Here is a 22,015-nt window from a genome sequence, read left to right as displayed (position 1 = left end):
TCAGCGAAGTATGTCTGATTCATAATGGTAGAAAACATGAAGTAGCAACTTGTTTTAATTCATTTAATATTAACTTGAACTATACCAATAGAACACTTCTTATTTCTTCTTCCATCTATCAATTTCCCCAACTATAACCCAGGAGAAAATTTATATAACAACCCTGGTTCAATATTCAAGTCAATTATCTTCAGTTTGCATTCATCCTACGTCTTATCAGACAATTATAATATTTTTCAATTCCAGATATTAACAGTAACTCCACTTACAAGTCTCTCATATTTATTGTTGCATTTTCCAAGTTACAAAATTAATATCATTTACCCTCCAGTCGAGAGTTAAAAATTAAAATCTTTCCCTTAGAATTAAGTGTGATAATAGCGCGTCTCTAGTAGTTTTAATTCAGTTTCATCAGACATTCATCCTCTGTTGATTTCACGGAGGCAGCGAGACCTGAACCACCGCGGATCTCGCGAACGCAATCGACGGGACGAGATACGGATCTGGTGCTGGGGGAAAGGGTGAACTCGAAGGGAATTCCAATCGGCAGATGCGTCGGCTTCAAAGCACTCGTACGCGAGCGCTGGAGAAGTTTTCCGCGACGCTGTTCCCTGAGAACGTTTCTCGCCTCCTTCTGCTTCCTTTCCCTCGACGAGCCGACGAAACTTTTCGCGGAATTTTTCCGCACTCCCACGTGCGAATCGGCTCGCTACTGCTATTGGCTGCAATATCTCTGGGTAGTTCTTAGGGGCAATCATGAGAATATTCGTGTTGATTGAGTTATCGTTTTGGAATGGTGGAGGGACTGTGGTTGCAATAAATTGATGCAGAAATTTCGAATAGTTACTTGTGATTGAGTTTCAAATAATTTTATTTTGAGTAGATTTCTATTATTGAATGATTTTCGGAGTGAGTGTGCTAGAGAAGTTCGAATAAGTTTCAAGGAAAATTTAGTTAGAAAGTGTACTGAATCCTTTTCAGATTTTTCTAATGTAGGACATGTGCTAAATTAATGTAATAATTTTTTAACTAAAGTTTAAGTTAAGAAAAAAGTTTGTGGTTTCCCTTGACCATTGTCAACTCTTACCCTTGTAGCCAGGTATTCAACGAAATCACTTTAGCAAGCTCCGATTAGATTCAACTAATTTGTGTCAGCGAAACTTGAGAAAAATCAGAGCAACTGAGTAGTCCACTCTTTTTCCCCGACTTTCTAATTAAATAACAACATAATTCAACGTCCCACGTCGAAACAATTAAATAACGCTTAAGATTCAGCGACGGCTGCCACTGCTTTCTCATTATTTCACCATTTCCAGGACCCTCGAATCCTTACGCTTTTCTCTCGGTCCCCGTCTCTACTCAGCCCGTCACTTTCTCCCCTTTCTGCGGGGAACAGTGCTCGCCTTATTGTTTCACGATTTTAATAAGACTCTTTCATCTCCCTATCAATAATGCCCGATTTATTTTTTTTTTCATAGCGCGGTTCGAAGTTCCACTTCTTTAGAGTTCGCGGTCAGGTGATAGTTTAACGAACATATAAATTTTCGTTTAGTTCTTGAGTTCATGCTCTGTTGAGGGACAGCAGTAATCACTAATATAGCGTGGCAATATATTATTCGATAGGAAAATAAATGACAAGTGGCGTAAAGGATGCTGCAGTTCCTGTTATGCCCGTTTAAGTAGAAAAGGATCGCCATGGTCAGACACGTGGAATATTGCTTTTCCCGGTAATTGAACTGTCAAAATCAAATCAACTAATCAGTACCACCATCACGGACAGTCCAGTGCTCACCTACTAGCAAGTAGTAAAGTCCCATCATGATCAGACACATAGCACCAGCCGAACAATACGCGGCGGTTACGAAATTTCCATTGCATAAACAATGGCAGGTGTTAACGCATAAATGTCAAACCGCTCTGCAGTCTCGGTTACATCCATTTCAGCCGTCGAGCGCTCGCGCCTCGTGAACTTGTAACGTAACCGAATTAATCAGTTCCAATCTATCCCCCGCTTATAAATTAGACACCCTCCCAGTCGCCCCCCTCGTTGACGCGCGTCGTTACGGGTTGCAACTATGATCGAGCGTTTATCGCGGCGAGTGCCGCGCCGTGTTCCCACCTCGCCCCACAGTAAATAGTAAACAAATTAATTGCCGTCTGACCGGGCCACAAATCAGTCGCGGGCTGGCGCTGGTACAGCGACGATCTGCAGATTTGCCGCGTGCACGAGCGATGCACTTTCAAAGGCAGCCGAAAATCGATTCGGCCTTGGTGGCACACACGCGGTCGCTGGAAAAGCGAGCGGCGGAAACAAACGTAAACGCTCGGGCTGTTTGCCCCCACGACGACGCAATCGAGCCCGCGTTCTCGCTGGACCCCCATCCCTCACGCTGACTTCGCCCCGCCGCAGAAAGAATAGAATTAATCGGCGAGAACGGCAGCGTTTGTTTCGAAATGGCAAACGAACACTGGCCATGGTGTAATGGGGATTTTGCTACTGGTTACCGGTGTTAAATCGTGCGGATATTTTCCCCTCGTTGCAGGCAAATCGCACACGATGCTGGGCACACCGGAGGCGGGACACACTCTCGGCGCGATACCCTGCGCTATTGCGTGGCTGTTCCGCGGGATCTCAGAGCAGAGGCAGAGGACAGGGGCCAGGTTCAGCGTTAGGGTCAGCTGCGTGGAATTGACCACGGGACAGCAGCAGCTGAGGGACCTTCTGGCGGCTCATGCTAATGGTGAGTGAATTTCCTTTTTTATTGGTTGTATGAAGAACGTAGAACAAATTTATTATATTAAATTAGATAAGTAGATTAGCAGACTGTGGACTTTTAGGCATTTATTAAGATCTGAAACTTGTAAAAGGGTACAAGACGCATATGTTGTTCAAGAATATAGAAAGTATGAAATATAAAGTGTCAAGACTGGTGTTTGAAAAATGAAGCAAATTTTTCTTTAACTGTGATTAGAAATTTTATAAAAATTCATAGTCTATAGATTACTATAAGAATAACTATGTTCTGGAGCAAATTGATGGCGATTAAATAATTTAATTTTCGTGTCCCACGAAATTGTATGTAATTCCTTGTAATATTCTCAGTATAATCTCAGCCAAAGTTTCTTCTCTTGAACAACCGATCAAGATAGCATTGTGTTCCTCTGGCGTCAAAGAAACTTGAGTCGTAAGAAACACTTGTCCCTGCCATCAGTTTTAAGGCTTCTGACACCCTCAGCTAGCCCCCTTGTCTCTTTCGCCAGAGCAGGATTCGCGCCAACCACGGGCAGAGAGAACAGCGTCTTAGATATATTTGCAGAGGGGTTGAAAGTTTCCCTGATGGTGCTCCTTTCCGCGATAGGGTTGGAGCGTTTGCCGCAATTAATTCGGGGCCGCGAACAATGCGGGTGGGCGCGATCGTTTTGAATTAATTGACGGGGATTCTGACGTTTGAGTGACCTTGGAAGTCGTGACTAATTTCTGGGACGTGCAAAGTGAGTTTGGGAATTTGGGAACCATATTAGGTAATGAGTTATGGGGGACTCGTGTTTAAGGGTTGATCGCTGAAAATTGAGTCGGGTTCAAGAGATACATTTAGTTTAGGGTATTTATACACTTGGTAATGGTAGATTGACAGTTTCTATTAGTTTCATTTCCTGAATTCTCCACTGAAATATTACTCACCAAAATACTAAAATAATACCGAGAAGGTAAAGTTAAAGCTAAAAATATAAACGTGCAAAATAGAATCGAATATTTCCTATTTAAAGAGGAAGTCAATTTCGTAGAGTTCAGAAAATACCAGAAATATTCTAAGGGCATTCCTCCCGCAGCAAGACTTTAAGCTCCACCCCAACAGAACGGAAGCTCTCCCCAATGGAAATTACATTCGAAAATCACGTATTGCATCCACTTGGTCCTCGAATTCCCTGTCCATGCTCAGCCCTCAAGAATGGCCCATAATAATGCCGATGGAGCATCGCTGAGAACCTAAGAATAAAACCGTACCTTTTTATCAAGAGCTTCCTATGGTCCTTGGACTCGCGTCCACGACAGAACCCGCGAGTAATATGCAGAAAGCTGTAGGAATCGTCCTGGTCCGTCATTTGGCTTCTTCACGGACCACGTCGTCCACTCGTTGGTCCGTAAAATTGAGGGGTAAGATTATTTCTCTTCCCTCCCTCCTCTTTCGTACTTTCTTCCCTTGTTTCCCGTATAGCGTGGAGACATCGAGGACCTCGCAGGACTAATAAGAAACCGAAGGGTGGATGCTATGGTGCACTTGTGGGAACACAGGAGGATACTATGAGAAATGAGCTCCTTGACCCCAGGAAATTAACTCGAATGTGAGATGAAGATACTTGCTATTAATAATTAATTCGACTTGAAAATTTTGCTTGGGATGAGAATACTATTCATTATTACATTCTGAGTAATTCAGGAATTCGTTCATAAGAAGTTATAGAAGTCAAATTTTAAGCCTTTAATTTTAATTCGGTTAGCGTAATTTTCTCCCAGAACAACTACTGCAATGAGACAGGTCTAAAGTAAAATTAAAATGAAAAATAACGAAGTTACGATCGAAACTTCATTTCCTGGGAGTTACTACTTCCAGGAAATGTGCATAAAATATGCCTGACTTCAAAACTTAATCTACTGTTACTACCCTGGCTGATTTGGCTATCTGCGCTCTGTCAGTAGTACAAGTCAACCATATGTCAGACGCATTTCATTTTCACATCAGACATATTTTCTACAAAGAATAACTTCAAAGCAATGTCAATTCTACCATTAAATTCATCTACTCAAGTTCTCAAAATACTTTCCTGAAAGTTATACTGACTATAATCCTTGGTTAGAATAGAATATCAGGTCACCGATTAAAACACCGATACTACTTACCATATAATCCAAATTGAAAATTCCACTTAATTATCGTTCCCCTTCTTCGAGATTATCCCCAGAGATCATTGAACCTTCGAGGAGGAACGCATTTCCATATCGTCGTCGGGAATAATTATTTTATGAACCGTGGGCTATGTTGTTCCAGGAAATACGCCGACTAAAGCTATCGCGAAAACGCATCTGCGGGGGTGGTTCATGCTTCCCTGTTTTTTAAAGACGATCGAGGGTTATTGGGCACTTCGACGGGCGGAATTATCGGACAGATACGCGGCGGGCTGTTAAGCTTGAACTTCGAAATTAAAAAGTTACGGTACATGGTGTGCGCACGCGTCGAGGAACGATCCAGGACGTACAATGTAACCGAAGTTATCACGATCGCGGGGACGGGTAAACGCGAGGTGGTCGTAATCTCAAAGGGTTTAGGATCGTTGTAAATTTTTCAGCTGACATTAACGCAGGAGTCGCGTGCCAGGCTTCGCTCCCGCGTCGAACCTGAACGCCGGGAGTCTTTTTTGCTGCGAGCTGGGATACTAGCCTATAAACGTGATGCCAATTTTTTGCGCGCACTGCATACTTTTAACGACGTCCTGCTGGAGGGGACACGTCAGTCTTTGATCCAGTGGAGATTGAGATTCTAAAAAGTTCATCAGAGATTGCGGGGTATTTGTGAAAAAAATGAAGTGTTTGACGTAAATTAATTAGAATCCTCAGCTGATAAATTTGTGAAATAATTAACATCCATCTCGTGATATTAATATTCTCAAGTCATAGTGACTTTGAGGACAGTTTTATTAGGAAAATATTTAGAAATCCCTAGCCTTTACTTTAGGTGCATAGCAAGTGGAATATTTTCTTCTGATTTACTGGTTCCTGTTATAGCTAGCATTTCTATTTAATAATATTTATATAAACAAATTTTATGTTTGTCTTTTACGAAATCTGCGACAGCCGCAGGGTTAGAAGTTGGTTCCCCTTTGAGACTCAAAGTACAGGGTAAATTTCAAGGAGTTCGCTAGTTCCTTCCCCTCTGATTGAAAAACACACAGTGCTCCTAGGCTAAGTTTCGCGGTGATTTCAGTTCTGTAACGCCCGCGTGCGAATCCGCCAGCAGCGCCGAAGACTCTTTCCGACTTCCCGAAACGCTAACTAATTAAGAAGCGGTGCAATTAATTTTCCAGCTTATTAAATAATTAACTCGTATCCCCAGGTCTGTCTTGGCTGCGTAAGCCCTCGCCCAACCCTCGGCTTCTCGTTTCGACTTTCCGTGTCTCTCGTTCCGCACGCTTTGGGAAGCGAAAGCTCCTTCGTCTCGCTCTTCGCCTGCACAGACTCGAACTTCGGCTTCCCCATTGGGGACTCGATAATCCTAGCCCTGGTAATTATTTAAAGTTTTCGACGGGACCCAGCCTAGGAACGAGAGTGCCGTCTTTGCGGTAATTCACTTTTGTTCCTTTCAACCACGCACTTTGTCTGCCCTTTAATTCCGCCACGCCTCGGAGTGTTTCGAGCTTGGTTCGATTAGATGTGGAATTCGTTTCGAATATTTGAGCATAGGATTTAAGTGAATAGCAGAAGTTTTAAGGTCCTGAATTTCTATTTTTATGAATACAATTGATGCATTGAGCGCAAAAGTAGAAAATGATCGTCATGGTCAGACATGGAGGATATTACTTTTTCGAGTAATTGAACTGCTCGAATCGAACCAACTAATTAATACCATCATCGTAGGCTTCAATTTCAATATAAAAAGTAAAATATCTTCGAAATTAAGAAATATAAATTCAGTAACCTTTCATAACCAAACACTATAAATAATTAAAGTATCAGTCAGATCCATTTGTCATCCCTTCGAGCAGGACCAGACAAGAAATTCCAGGTCCATAGAATCTCGCGATAAGACTCGAACAGCGGGTTAAAGAATTACAGAACACAGTCGATATTTCAACACCAATATTTCAAAGAACATTCCAAGGGAATCTCGCGTCTCTGAATGCTACCAGAGATGAATGAAAAAAAGATTCCTCGAATATTTTTCCCAGGGAGTCTCCGCGCAGCGAACAGGGACTCGCAATAATTCTCATCGCGGGCTAAGCGCCACGGTTATTGTTTCGTGCATCTCCGTCGCATCGCGCATAAAACGGATAAGAAGGAAGATAAGGATCAGGAGACGGAGAGTAATGGCGGGCGAAACAAAACGTTCGAGCTACGACTTCACCCAGAGCGCACGGCTTTTAACGTGTACATTAAAACGCGAACGGGAATGTTTCGCTCTTTTGTTTTACAGAGTGGTTAAAAGGGCCCGACGATGGGAAATCGAAGAGAGGAATCCGCTGCGCAGAAATTTTTATTTATTTCATTTCCCTCGCCGCGGGCACATTTCCTTTTCGCCCGTCGACGATCGCTGGGCCGATTATTCCCAATGATATTTTATTTCCGCCACGACTGCCTAGAGAGAGCAGGCTTTACCGTGGCACAGACACGCCTTCACTCTGAAATGTTTCTGATATTTCAGGGGCGAGTCTGCAGCACCCTGTGCTCCAGAATTATTTGTTAATATCAATTTGTTTGCTCGCCGACCGAAACACTCGATTAAATAACCTCAAAGCCACATGTTTGCGTTTATATCGCGTATGGAAAGTATACGGGATCGATACTAGGGGTTGGGGGATGTAACCGATGGTGCATCTGCGGCCAGAAACATCTATGCTCCTACTTCCTCTCGGACGGCAGACTTCGACCCATTAACGACTGAATTATTTAGTGAGTATGCACGTCTGGTGGTAGTTTAATTCTATTTTTGTCTTTTTTTTTCGTGACGAGGGTGGCAGGTGAATTTCAACTTTTTTCGGTGGTTTGGTGATATAGGTGGGAAACTATTTGACGTGTTCATTTTTTATGGAGACATATTTTGTGAGAGATAGATTTTATAAAACTTGTTTTGAGAATAATTATTGTTTTATATGGTCAACCATTTTTTTTTAAATAGAGTAGTGCGTATTGAACGTATGAATATCTGAGTATTGGAACATTTCAATACTTTGTAAAGTTTCTGAATATAATTCCTTAATTTCTATTCTAATTAAGCTTTCTTCGTGCTTTAAAAATGTCTGTCCACTTTGCAGCAAAAGATTTCCTACCTCAATCACTCTACCCTCTAAATTCTCATCCACCGTTCGACCAGCATCCAAAGGAAATTCGTTCATCGATCGACCAGTATGTCCCGATTCATTTTCCTCGTGCCCCTGGCGTTCTTACGTGGTTCGTTTTCTCTGTTCCTGGACTCCGCTCAGCGGGCGGATCGTTTACCAGAGACAGTAACTTTTACGAGGGGACACGGTCCAAGGCTCCACTGTGCAGTAGGCAATTAAAGAAAACCGTCGTCTTACGTACCGGCTGGGTTCCGAGCAAATGGCAGCGAGCAATGGCCCATGCTTGCCCCATCCCCGTTCCTCGTAGAAGAGGAATCGGAGGTCATTTTGTTAACGACAGCTTTCCTCACTTCGTCACTCGAGAGTTTAACGACGCGAGGCCAGGAAGCAAATTGTTGGTTTACGCGGGGGCAATCATTTTTGGGCCATCGTAAAAGTGGAGCAATTGGTAGACGTTGCAGACGGACCCTAACCGACTAGTTTCTAAATTCTAAACGATCCACTGTTCTCGTCTAGTGGTCATGGGTTTAACAGGTGAATCCTTCGTCGAGGCTTAGTTGCTGAGTGGTGTTCTTCATCGACGAGGAGTGCAATTAAAAACCGCGAGGTGAAGTCGGGAGTGGCTGGTGTCAGAGAGCAAAAGGAAGAAACTATTATAGGTACAGTGTGGATTAGGAACTGCAGAAACAAGCAGCGCAGAGAGTAAGTCTTATGAAAGAATAATACGTGAAGTTAATTTTAATGGCCCTCTCGTGGATTATCACAGCTTGCGAGCATCGCGTGAGATGCTATACGTATTATCCTCTTCCTCCTTTCGCAAGATTTCGCTTGGTAAACCTCCGTTCGCACAAATTCCTTATCCTGAGGGCGTGTTTTTATGAAAAGATGCAGTAACTTTCCGTTTAATTAACACTTCATGTCCTGGGGGTACATTAAAGTACCATTTGCACTAAAATGTTGGTATAAATGGATGGTGTCTCTTAGAATTCTGCTTGTAGTATTTCATAAAATATTAATATTTTATTTCAAGAACCATTAGTTACTCAGAGACTCCATAATTCCTCCTTTTTATCCTGATATCTTTTACCAAGTGTTCCATAAACAATTATATCCATACAAAATATTTCCAACAAATAGATTTAATAACGCCATCAACATTCCTAATACAATTTCTGTACCTCAAAAATTGTCTCAATATTCTCAGCCTCAAAGCACCTGGACCAGTCACCACTGAAAACAAAAATCAACACAATTCAGGGTACAAAGGGTTAAAATATCTTAATTTCCCCGCCACAGTTCAACGAAAAAAACAAGTCTTTAAAAATCGCAGAACGGGACCCATCGAGGGGTAGAAGTCAGCAATAATTCTTCGGTATTAAATTAAAGGCAGTTCGAATTAAAAGCGGCGGGCAATTTCTTCCCTCTCGTATAAATAAGGTTAAAGGAGTATCCCCGCGCTTATTACGGGCAGAAATGATTTATGGGGAAGTTTTTCCAGGTTTCCAGGGGCCGCTGAAAAAATACGCGAAACGTGGCCGCCGCGGGTTTCCCCACGGATCCTCGAGTTATAGCGAAGACGGAGTCATGAGTCTCGCGTTGGACGACGAATATTCGCAGCCGCTTATTACGAGTCTTTCCTTGGTTCCCTCGGGATCTCGGCGACCTACGACCTCCCCCGCGGCCCCCACCAGCCCCTCCTCCAGCCCGAGGTAACCCTTCGACCTCCGTCGTCGCACACCCCCGCGAGACCAGCGAGGCTGCGGTCCTCGCGGAGCGCACTTATTTCGGCGAACGTACGGCCGCGTAAAACACGTCTACCGCCACTCCCAGCACCGACTGTTTCCACTTTAATACGGGATCCAGGGGCGTTCGTTAATTTTCTTCCTTCTCCTCTTCGTTTCCTCTTTCCAACGGATGGCTTCCTACTATCTCCTCGTCCTGGCGTTTATGGGCTGCTTGGAAGGCGTGTGCCGAGGCACGGTTCAGAGATGAGGGAAGGTCCAGTGGGCAGGATGAAGAGAGTACTTCGCTGAGTTTGCGTGGCTGTGGTATTTTGCTGATTAATGATGAATTATTAATCTTGCGAGTGGGTACGTACTTTTTTGTTGAATATTGGCGCGTGAAAGTTTCTTATCTGTTGTTCTTTTAATGGTCTTTCTTCTTTCTGAGAGGTTTAATTCTGTATTTTGGATTTTAATTAAGGTCTTGGGTCGAACTTTTTGTTAAAATGTGACGGAGGTCGTTTTGTCTTACGGATACAGATCTATGGAGCTGATTTTAAAGAACTGGATCATGTGGAGGAAATTGTATTATAGCAGGGTCAATTGGATTCGTGTTCGTTTTACCAGATGTCCCTTTTCTCCAAAGTAGTTTAAGTCTGGGAATAATTCAGGTTTTGGAATGAGAGGAAATGTATTAAATCTGAGGTTACCTGTCATTTGGTAATACACATATTTTACTAGAGGGTTCATAAGTTTGGGTTCAAGGGGTGGGTTTGGTACTGTGAGTTTAGAAATTTGAAGATGTTGGAACAGGAGTAGGTACTCAAACATAGTTAATAAAATTTACAACATGAGGCTTTCAATACAGACAAATTTATTCTATCTAAATCAAATCACAAGTACAAATAGATTACAGTAAAAAATAATTTATTAGACACGAACATGCTTCAACTACTTCTCGAACGAAGTTAGTTTCACTTTGTTCGACTTGCTAACTCGTGGAAGATTTCCATCGATTTTATCTATGACATTATGCATGCGCGAAAGTCGTTACTCGCAGATAGAAATGCCAATGGCCGCTAGATCGTCGCCGAGTGAATTATAGGGAGAAGCTGCGACACGCTGAGAAGCTATTATCGATCCCCCTCGGAAGCGAATTATCGCTTCCGGTGTAGCCGATCCGTGGTCGATACGACGAGCAATGATTATCGTTCTCATGCTCGTCACGAGATGAAAAACGATAACTGGACGGGAAAATTGAAGACTGGGTTTCCTTCCTTCTCCTCAGAAAAGTGATGCTTCAAGTCTTCCCTAGCATCGATACAAACCTCATAATTTGCATTCATAATCTGCACCACAAGGTAACAAAATGTTACACAAATACATTTCCAAGTTTTCACAATGTTTGCTTGGTCAACTCAAAGCAATTTATGTAGGTCCTCACTAAACATTGCTCATAATTTAATTCCTCCTGAAATCGAAAAAACCCAAATCCACAATGTTCCCCAAAACCCCTTCCCTTCCACTTCCATCATTTAACCCCCTTTCCTCCACTAAACCACCACCAACCCCCAAGTTCAGACCCAAAGGGCGCAGTACCATTCCCCAGACCCTAGGTATTCCTGGAAACGATCTCCCCGTGTATCGCAGTCAGTCGAAAAAGCGGAAACAGATTTTTTTTACTGCCCCTTCGACAGACTCCCCTTCAAGGGGCGAGATTGGTCCATAGTAGCATTCGAACCGCGTCGAAAAACGATTTATCCAGCACAGTGGCGTTCGGACCCCCGCGCGGGAAAGAATCGCGACGAGCTGCTCGCTGGATCGCTACGAGCATCCATTACGCCTCTACATCTTGCGATGTAGATCCTCTCTCGTTGGATCGTCCTTTTATTTCCTCCGAGTACCATACCAAACGTTCGGCAGTCTCCATCGCGCAGCAGGCGCAGATGCCAGTAATATTGCTTTCCCTGGTCCCTTTTATGGATATTGCCACGCCTCTGCCGCATCATATGTGCGTGTCCTCGCGTGAACATTATTCCACGTTAGTTAGCTACTATTGCCTCGCCACTCGATCGTCTCTTTGAGAGTCTCTCTTGGGTAACCTCGAAGATGTTTACCAAGAGTCGTCAATTTAAGATGAATCAAGGGCGCAACAGTGGGATTACTTTCTGCAATCTTTGATGGGTGTGTTAGTTTCCTCTACAGAAGATTTAATCCACGCTGCTCGGCGTCAGCGTTGCCTGGGTCGTTAAAAATCGCCGTAAAGTAGACGCAGACAACGCTGGACGATGTATCAGTGGCTTCACGTTTGCTTTTTATGGCAACTCGCGGTAGGAGGTTGCGTTTCGCGAGGCAGTAAAGTGCTAATTGGTCATTTTCGGGGAGGGTTAATGTTGTGTCGCTGCGAGCGATACTCGTAAGAACGTGAGACGTTGAGATAGAAGGATGAGTGAATTTGAAGAGGCAGTGCTTCATTTGGACGTTCATCGGTGCAGAGATGCGACGAGGAAATTCATTTTGATCTGGATTATAGAAGGGTGGGGGATCTTTGGAATCCTTGGGAAAACGAGCGGGGTTTTATGTCCTCGTATCTGAGGACGATAGACACGTAATATAACGATTGTCGTCTTGTGATATTCCCTCCCTGTCGTAGTTTCGCATCGAAAGCTTTTTCTAGGACGCTGGCAATATGTCACAGACGAGGCTCTATATAAAATACGTGGACGCTGGTTTACGAGCCGATCAGATGGCGCGCCTATTATTACGTGGATGGTTTTGAGCGTCTTCACGCGTGTGAAGGAATGAACTATAAAATTCTGTCTTACGAAGAGGCTAGAGTCTTTCATCTTTATGAAATTTTTTAACATGTGGTTAAAAACATGTGGTTTTTAACATAATCCACGTCACGAGTGAAAAATTAAAATTAAAACTCTCCCAGGAAAATCAAATTCAATAAATACCCCAGTCATCCAGCAAGAGCACAATAATCCTTAAAATTACGAAACAGTTTTAATTACTCTCTTAAAATTTTAATATTCTATAACGAGAACTTCAATTAGGTCAAAATTCTGCAAGAGGAACGAAAAGATTCGTAGGAAAAAATCTCGACCCAGCTGGCAAAGTTTCTCTCGCGAGGCACGAACTTCCAAAGAAATCCATCTCAGCCGGAAGAAGCGCGCGATTTCACGAGCGTGTATATCTCGACGAGGCTGTAACAGTGCTTTCACGTTGATCACTATTTACAGCCACGGTTCCGCATTACGTTGATTATTCGCGCACCGGCCCGTGACCAGCGCTGTGTACACGCCAGTCAGCGATAGTCTGTGATAACGCGCCCATGATATCACCGAGACGCGTACCTTTCGACGTTTTATCGACGTCGTAATTCAACCCAGAGACGTCCCGCGGATATTCCGAGGGCAGGGAGGCCGATTTACGATCCTAGCTGTTGCCCACCTGCAGCATCTTCCCTTTCCCTCCTCGGGGATTATTTTTCCTGGGAATAATAGAATCAAACGACGAGCTGGGTCGAACGTGGCTTCCTGTTAGTGTTCTGCTTCTATTGGAGACTTGTGGCGCATAGAGACTGAGGTACTGGCTTGAATCTAGCTCTAGTGTTAAGTTCTAGTGAAGCTGAGAGGAGATGGAAGGGAGAGAGGTCCAGGTCGTTAAGATGTAAAATATGAAAAATAGTGTTACATATGAGTTGGTATAAAGGCTGATACTAGGTGATTCATAGACTCTCTTATATGTATTGAGAATATTAATTAAGTGTGATAATTATTAGAGTGCATTTCATCTTTTATTTCTTTCGTTTGAGATTGGCAGGTTTGAAGTTTTTAGGTTCTACTGTAGATTCCTCGATTTTAATTCAGAATAAAAGAATTTGTTGAGAATTTAATTATTCTTTGTAAAATTTGTGAATTACGATAAGTATTTATACTACTGAAGTGGTAGAAAAGGTAACAAGGTGGGCGTATAATGTAATTCGCTGTTTTGTTCCCAGATTCCGAGCAGTCGCCAGCTGTGTACTTGAGGGACGATCCGCTGTTCGGCAGCCTGCAGTTGCAACAGCACAGTGAGCTCCGTGCACCGACTGCAGAACGTGCTGCCTTCTACTTGGACGCTGCAGTCGCTGGTCGACAACGAGAGGACGGCGATGCTCACATGCTGTACACTCTCCACGTTTACCAATATAGCGTCGCTGGCAAGGGTGGAGGTAAGTAATGTACTCTAGAAATTTTGATCGGTCCATATAATTTTACAAGAAAAGAAAGGAAAAATTAGTAGTCAATTTTAAGTCATTTCCAAATATTCTAAGGTCTATGCAATTCATAACTCGACTTTTCATTTTCCCAGTCGCTGGCGGCAGAAGCAGACTTCACCTAATGGATCTAGGCAACTCTGACCGCGGCAAATCCTCAGGAGGCATCCCCTTATCAGGCCTAGGCAACATACTGTTAGCAATATTCAATGGACAGAAGCACCTGCCGTACAAGGAGCACAAGCTCACCCAGTTACTAAAAGAGTGTCTCGGCTCATTAACATGTCACGCGGCCATGATCGCCCACGTGTCGCCCAATGCTCAGCACTACACAGAAACATTAACTACTGTGCAGCTGGCCTCGAGGATCCATCGAATGAGGCGGAGGAAGATCAAATTCGTTGGTGGAGGCACGCAAGGTACAGGAAGTGGAGGAAGTTCAGGTGAAGAAGCAGCTAGACAGAACAGCGAGTGTGACCCCAGCTCCAGCGACCTGTCCGCTGACACGGTGATCTACGTGGGTCCAAGCACAGACGACGCGACGGATGGCGAGCATCCACCTGTCTACCTCCCGAGCCTGAACTCAGGCGACAACCGCTGCGCCATGGGCAAAGCACTACGTGGCTCTGCAGCTGAGAGACCTTCGAAGATCCCTGAAGAGCGGAGTCCTGCTCACAAATCCACGAAAGCTGTGAAATCCCTGACACAAACCGCCTCGAAGCAGACCTCCCCTGCGCATACAGCTACACCGAAGGCTAGCCCTGCCAGGAAGTGTTCAGCCACCAAAGTGTCCTCCAAAGTGAACGACTCACCTGGCAGCAAGATACCTGTTGCAGCGCCTAGCGGAGGGTCGGATGAGCAATGGATAGACGGACCTAGGATCTCGAAGTCGAAGGTGGCCGAGGCTAGACACTTGCTGAAGGACTCTCATCACAAGAGGGAGACGTGGATCGACGGTCCCATGCAGCTGACAGGACCTCCCTCCTTACAGCTACACACTCAGCAGCACTCCTCAGGCTACGGGTTCATGGACAGTCATAAGAAGAGCATGATCAGAAAGTGGGTTGAGAATCAGTCTTCTCAGATTCAGAGGAGCAAGCATGCTGCAGCTAGATTGGAGTCATCTAAGGTGTCTGGGCAGTCACAGTTCAAGGAGCTGACCACGTTCAAGACCTGTGGCGGGATGGATGACGATGATACTTCATTATGCACGACAGAGAGTGATAGTCTGAAGGCGAATGAGATCGAGGACATCACAGAGAAGCTGGGCGTCAAATTGAATCTACTGAACGTGAAGTCTAATACGGACTCTGGGTTGGACCTGACGGCGAGTCCTGTTATGGATGATAGCGTGGATAAAGGGAAGCTAGATCTACAGGAAGACGAGGACGATGACGAGGAGATCGTTGTGCCACCACCGTTACCACTTATTGAACCCTTGAGCAACGGAGTTAGCAGAGAAGTCTCCATGGAGAGTCTGAACCTGTCGCACAAAGACATCGTCCTACCCTCCAGGCACTCGTTGTCTTCTGAGGACGAGATCCTGGAGATAGTCGAAGTCGAGGACTTGGAGCCTGTACCGATGCAGGACTCCTGCCTCCAGGTGACAGAGGAAGACATCGCGATGTGCATGGGGGAGAATCCTTTGCCAGAGAGCGACCAGGAAGAGCACCCTCTGAGAATCCTCAGCCAGGAGAACCTCACCGTGGTCTCGACCTTCACTGGTGAGTACTAGAGTCATCCTTCATTGATTCTTCTTATAGAAAAACTGTCTAGAATCTATCACCTTCGAAGCAGAGTCGAAAGACCGAACTCATAGCGAAACAGTAGCGTCGCCAGGGAACAACGCAGTTTTTCCTGACGTTTATAGCGCACCCTGTCTTCCCCGTTCCTCTTCACCCCAAGTGTCCTCGAACGAAGGCTTTCAGAGATTGTCCTCCCCCTCTCGTCGGGTTCTTAGATCCTCCGAGCTCGATAATAGCGCCCGATGGAAAACAATCATGCCAGAGGAGCGAGAGAGGCACGCAGAATGGGCAGGAATGAAGGAGGGAAGGAAGCAGCTCGATATAATTACTCGTCAATATCTTTCGTCTTGGAGCCAGGATCGAAAGGGACCGCTCCCAGCTAAACGTTCCGCTGCTTCCCTCCTTCTCATCTGTCCTCTCGTTTCTCGGAACATCTGAAAAGAAAAAGAAAACATGTCGATTTCCAGACTCGATGTCGGTGATGTCGGACACGGAACGGTACAGACCTCAGTATCCCCCTCCAGTTGGCTCGGGTGTCCTACCCAGGCCGTACTTCGACCACGAGGACTTCCTCGAGCAAGAAACCAGGCACAAGTTCGACCAGTTGGCTCGGCTCCACGAGCTCTACCAGAGCAAGCTCGCGCTGGCCAATGTCTCCAACTCGGTGACCTACCAGAGGGAGAACTCGAACGTCAGCGTCAGAGACACTCCATGTAAGTTGCCTCACGTTCTAGGTGTCCCTGAACTATGAAGGTTGACACACTAACCGAGTCTAAGTAGTTACACAAGAACACTCTAACCAAAGAAGACACAATCAGCCGACCAAGTTGGTCTACAAGTATAACATTAACGCAGGACAAATTCCAGCCGCCCCCGTCTTCCGTCCGCCGTCACGCTGTCAGTCTTTGTCCCTCTCCGATGTGATGTTCAACGACAACGCTAGCAATCACGGCAGCATCTACAGCGAGCCCGCGTACATCGCTGGGAAGTCTGACCAGGAGAAGATCTGCGATAACTGTCGTCAAAGTATGTCGAGGCCAGCCACTGCCTCGTACTGGTACCCCAACAGCGTGGCGCATATAGCCAGTCCTAGGAGATACTGTGGCAAGCTTGGTGATTGTAATATCTCTAGTCTGAGGCATCCTGATGGGGCCTCGAACCCTAATCTCAAGGAGGAGGTGGAGAGGCTACCTGGAAACGGGGCCTCTGGCTCAGATCCCGAAGAAGAGTATGTCGAAGCGAAGAAACTGTTCACTGCGGCTGAGAGGTCGGAGAGGACTGTCACTGGGAAGTCGGATATTGAGGAGGATCTCAAGATTCAAGGTAATTGCTTCGTGTTTTCTTTAATTTGCTTTTTGTGTTCTATCCACTTTACAAATTTTTGAGTAATCGTGTCCCTAATTTACAAATTTTCATATTTATGTCTGATTTTACAGCAACAGCACCACTGCAGCTGTCCATCCCTTCGCCAGCTCCGTCCTCTGGCCGAATGCAACGCAAGATCACCAGTCTGGGTTCTTCGCTAGGTCTGAATAAAGAAGGCTACGACTCTGGCGCTGACTCGACGCCTCGAGCAGCGAAACTATCACCAGCCACGTTGTCCAGGCATCGCGCGGAGAGCTCTGGCTACGACAGTATTGTCAGAGATAGCGAGACCAGTAGCATCGCCAGCGACTCTTCCAGACACACAGGAGCTCTTCAGGAGCACCAAGGTAGTTGATATTTGTCTTGGACACCTAGTACGTTATTCACGAAATCCACACTAGTTTAAAGCTCAATAATTTTAAAGACTCAATGCACGATGCAATCGCATGTTCTTTCACCGAACGCTCAAATCCCCCCTATCGAGTTTTAAACATTAGAATCAGTAGGTTACAGTAGATAGCCAGGAAGAGAGAATTCATTGGCAGTCCATCTACCCAAATCACAGATTCTTTCTTAAGGCACAGCTATACAAAGTTGTCCTTAAATAAGCAGCTGAACAAGTCAGTTGATTCTTTCTTCCTTTGCATGTCAGTGGATGCTAGCTCGCTCACAGGCCCGTAAGAGAAGTGCAAAACCCTCTAAAATGGTCCCCCCATACGGTGGTTCTCCTCAGGTGGCGCGCTGGGGGTTCTAACCTCGACGTTGTGCGGGTGTTTCAGCGGTGGAACAGCGGGTGGCAGAGTGCGGGCTCCGGTCACGGGCCCAGTGCCGGGCCCTTCTGCCACGGGCGTCGTCCGCATTGCAGGGGATACTCGCCTACACAAGCGAGGACGTGGACATCCTGGACAGGCGCGCGCGGTTGCGCTCGGATCCACGTGGCACGATGTCCAGGATACTCAGCCTGCGACTACGCCAGCGCCTTCTTAGGCTCGAGCTGCGCGACGCTAAGAGGCGCCTGATGGTGCCTGACGATCGCTGGACTTACGACCGTAAGCATCTCTTTTTTTAAGACGTATTAGAATAAGTTTAGTAGATCTGAAAATCAGGGGTCTGGTTGGGTTGAGTTGGGGCGAGAATTTTCTTCGAAGAGCATGTTTCTAGGATCATGCATTTTCTTAGATTCAGGCATTTCTCTGGAACCAAGAATTTTCGTCATGGGTTCATTGGATCATATCAAAAATGTTTCCTCTTCTCATGACCAGTACTCAAGCAATCTCCTATGATCTTTGCATCGAATGACCTCGATATTTGTTAATTACAGTTCACGTGGAAGACAGCATGGACTGGCGGGATCCGTCATTCCTGGAGGCTCTTGAAGCAGAGACGTGTATCCTTCAGAAGCGAGTGGAAGCTTGCAAGAGCCACGTCCTCCTGGTCACCTGCTTCGACTCCTGTCCCAGGCAGTGCACAACGGAGGCGGATTCGCCGTCTGGGATTCGGATCACTTAACCCAGACTTGGATCAGCGCGCACGACCGCGTGCTGATCGCTGAGTCGCCGATGCGATTAGGAAACGAGACGAGCGAGGTCGGTGATGGCAGAGGCGAAAGTGACACGAGAGGTATCCAGCGTCACGATGTCGCTCGACTCCGTCCAATAGTTGTTAAAATGACATAGGTATATCGTCATCGTCGTCGTACGTCGTCGCTGTTGTTACACGTGTAATAATCGATAAATAAGGAAGCTTGCGCCCTTTTTCTCGAGAATGAACGTCTCCCGCGTTCGAGGGCATCGTGATCGACAATTTCCAATTCGCAGACCCGCGATGACTTCTGACGCGAGACATTAAAGCGATGTTACGATTGTTGTCTACATAAGCGTGTAGAACGTCGGGGATACTTGTTGACTTAAATGATTTAGCGTACGAGTTGGTGCTGCATTTTCCTTTCTTTTTATACTGATCGCGCGTCGGAGTCACCCTTTAGGTAAATTGAAGCTTCGCTGTCTGTGTAAAGCGAATCGTGACTTTCGATACTTGACCACTGTTGGTCGACGCTCACTGAGCCAAGCTTCGAGAATATGAGAGATGAGTTCGGAACAATGTTTCGCTGTATTTGCACTTGGCGACCAACAGGGACGCGCAGCGCGCGTCTTGGTCGATTGAGGATCGAGCATCGGCGTCGAGAAGAGGGAAGGAGCTTGTGCATACAATCAGATGTTTATTATCAGGACAAAGGTCCCTCGCGACGATCCTGGTCCTCGATCGGCGACCCGGGACCGAAATTCGAAACGAGACTCTTCTGAAGCCCGCCAAATCTTATGCAGAAGCTGAAGAAATAATATAGACTAGAGATAAACCGTCACCGCTGAGTGGCCAGCTGCCAAAAGGGAAGAAACTCGAGTCTCTCGTACGAAGGATCCAAGGAACGAGGGTACGAAGGGAAAAGAATCGACGAACGCGTCGTAACCATTGTATTTAATGCACGCACATTCATTCAAGATATTATCGTAGCTTTAATCGTTACCAACAGTTACCGCACTTCGTAGGGCTCTGTAATTTCACTTAGCGAGATGAGAGAGGACCGATGGGAATGCGAGTGGGAGAGAAGAGAAGAGCGCGAGAAGTAACCCAGAGGATGTGAAAGAGTGTGAAAGAGAGATAGAGTTACTTTTCGATAGTAAATTCGTATTTGTAATTCCGTGAACGTCGTGTTCGGTACGCGAGAGCTCTCTGGTGAAGACACGAGGAGAAGGAGCGAGTGTATATACGTGTACCTGCGAGAAAGAGAGAATGATCGTCGAAGCAATAGGGAGAGAGAGTAGACGCGGGTTTAAACGTGAGAATCACGCATGGGGAAGACGTGGGCGTTGGACAGCGTGAGGGGGAAAGGAGTCGGGTAGAGTGAAAATAGACGGGATGAAAATAAATCGGGGATGGCGGTAATGCGCAGCAGAAATAGAGAGATTCCAGCGTTCTGATACGGAGTGGTATACCAGGGGCCACGATATCGATGAAAACCACACCTTTCTACCTAAACTGTCTCATCACAGCTCCATGAACGGTCGATCCTCGATTTCGTGGACCTTGGACACTCATTGAAGGCTGATCTCAGTACGTCGGACCCTCGACTGTCAATCTACGAGCTTAATTCCCCTCCACTCTGGGTCAATCGGACCTGGAGACTTGTCTATGTGACCTGACCCTGGTCCAAGGAACCTGTCGAACGTTTACTCGAAAGAACTTCCTAAGAATCGCTGCCAATAGTATAGCCTCGTCTTGTCAGGTTCACCAGGTTCTGTGGACCAAGGTTTGGAGCACGTTTTAACTGTAGGATTAAGGAGAGCAGCATTAATTGACAGCCCGCCAATCCCCGTCGCTCCAGAGGATCGTTCTCGATACCGGAAGCGACGCGAGCTGAGTTTCCTGTGTCGTTGTCCGTTGTTAAAGGAACCCCTTGTACACTATTCGTCCGTGTTTTTAGACTGCTCCCGACACTGCCAAATCCTCGGACCACCAATGATGATTTCATGGTTCCTCCTTCCCTTTAGGTCCATTTAGTTCTGAAGTACTCCTTTTTTGGGTGGACTCAGCCAGCGACCACTGTCCCTAATAAGGACAGCACTGGTTCTCGAAGGACCCCCAAGAGCACCTTACTGGATCAACCTCCTTCTTCAAGCATTCCTCATTCTCTTTTCAGTTTCTTCTGGTCCATCCACGTCCCTTCCATCCGCCCTGCAAGCGCCTCCGCGAGCGCGTCACTCCGTCTACCGCGAATACAAGATAGTAAACGATTTAACGAATAAATAGCGCCATAGCCAATTTATCGACTAAGTAACCGAACGCTCACCGATTGAAGACAAAGGAGACACAGAAGGACACGCCTACACACGACAGTACCACACACAGAGACACTTACACGTACGTCTACTGTACCATAGTACTTGTACCATATTTATATTTTATATGTACAAATTAGTCATGTAATTTCTTGTAATAAAGATCAATTTACAACGTGCACGAGCGTGTTCCTTCCTTTGGAATCCCGCCGCGAGGAATTCCGCTCGACTGGTTGACGCAAAAAGGGGAAGAGGAACGTGGGGAGACCAGGCGTCGGAGGAATTCCTCAGACAATTTATTGGGACGTTCTTTGGGCCGCGACGCGACGCGAGACAGTGTACCAGCCGAATCTAGGTCCATCTCCTCGCTAGAACGCTTATCGGCTCGAGCAGTGGAACAATGGAGTTACGCAGCTCGCTCGCGGGATCGCGAGAGAATCGCGATTGAACGCGGGAGGCAGGTAAGGAGCGGTAATTAAACGCGCATGTAAGCAGACGCGGAAATGCGCTAATGACGCGGAAGTGGAGCAGGGACTGAGGCCATGATTATGCACGTTTTGTGGCGGTGGGTTTGAGAGCTGAAAACTGGGCCGATTTGGTGAATGAAGAATGTCAATGAAGCGGAAAATCTCATAGTTGTACGCGATGAATTGGAAAGCAGTTAGACTGCTTGATTCGGACCGAGAGACTACGAATTACTTCTTTAATTGATGGGGCTGAGGGAGTTCGGAGTTCTGATGAGGGAGTTTGAACTCTGAAAGCTATTGATATTCAGGGTATTTGCTTGTTAAGGAAGTTTTCGTGGATTGCTCTTTTGAGATACTTAAATCGGGGTAGATTTAGTCGAAAACTAAGGTAAGTGGATTAATTTACTTTGCAAGATCTTGTATAAGATTCTTCATATAATAAAACAGAGAAATTTCTTCCTTTCTTTTTTATAAATGGTTTGAATACTTTATTCCACAAATTCAGCATCCATTTACAGAAAATCAAACGAGCTTAATCTTCAAGCCCATCTCCGATATTTCTCAT

At 45.7% G+C, this 22,015-nt stretch overlaps 1 protein-coding gene across 1 annotated transcript in view; it reads left to right on the top strand.

Annotated features, from left to right (window-relative positions):
• Window positions 1–18,656, top strand: part of LOC143182349 (uncharacterized) — a 302,950-nt gene extending 284,294 nt beyond the window's left edge. Inside the window, exons 8-15 of the mRNA XM_076383302.1 lie at window positions 2,544–2,741; window positions 13,780–13,992; window positions 14,133–15,761; window positions 16,250–16,495; window positions 16,650–17,105; window positions 17,219–17,494; window positions 17,927–18,196; window positions 18,469–18,656. Of these exons, the coding sequence (XP_076239417.1) occupies window positions 2,544–2,741; window positions 13,780–13,992; window positions 14,133–15,761; window positions 16,250–16,495; window positions 16,650–17,105; window positions 17,219–17,494; window positions 17,927–18,196; window positions 18,469–18,656 (3,476 nt within the window). The remainder of the gene's footprint in view (window positions 1–2,543; window positions 2,742–13,779; window positions 13,993–14,132; window positions 15,762–16,249; window positions 16,496–16,649; window positions 17,106–17,218; window positions 17,495–17,926; window positions 18,197–18,468) is intronic.
• The last annotated feature ends 3,359 nt before the right edge of the window (window positions 18,657–22,015 follow it).

Source organism: Calliopsis andreniformis, chromosome 8, assembly GCF_051401765.1.
Source record: "Calliopsis andreniformis isolate RMS-2024a chromosome 8, iyCalAndr_principal, whole genome shotgun sequence".
In the NCBI taxonomy this organism is placed as follows: domain Eukaryota; kingdom Metazoa; phylum Arthropoda; class Insecta; order Hymenoptera; family Andrenidae; genus Calliopsis; species Calliopsis andreniformis.
The sequence above is the reverse complement of the archived record's forward strand: the minus strand, read 5'-3'. Positions and strand labels throughout refer to the sequence as shown.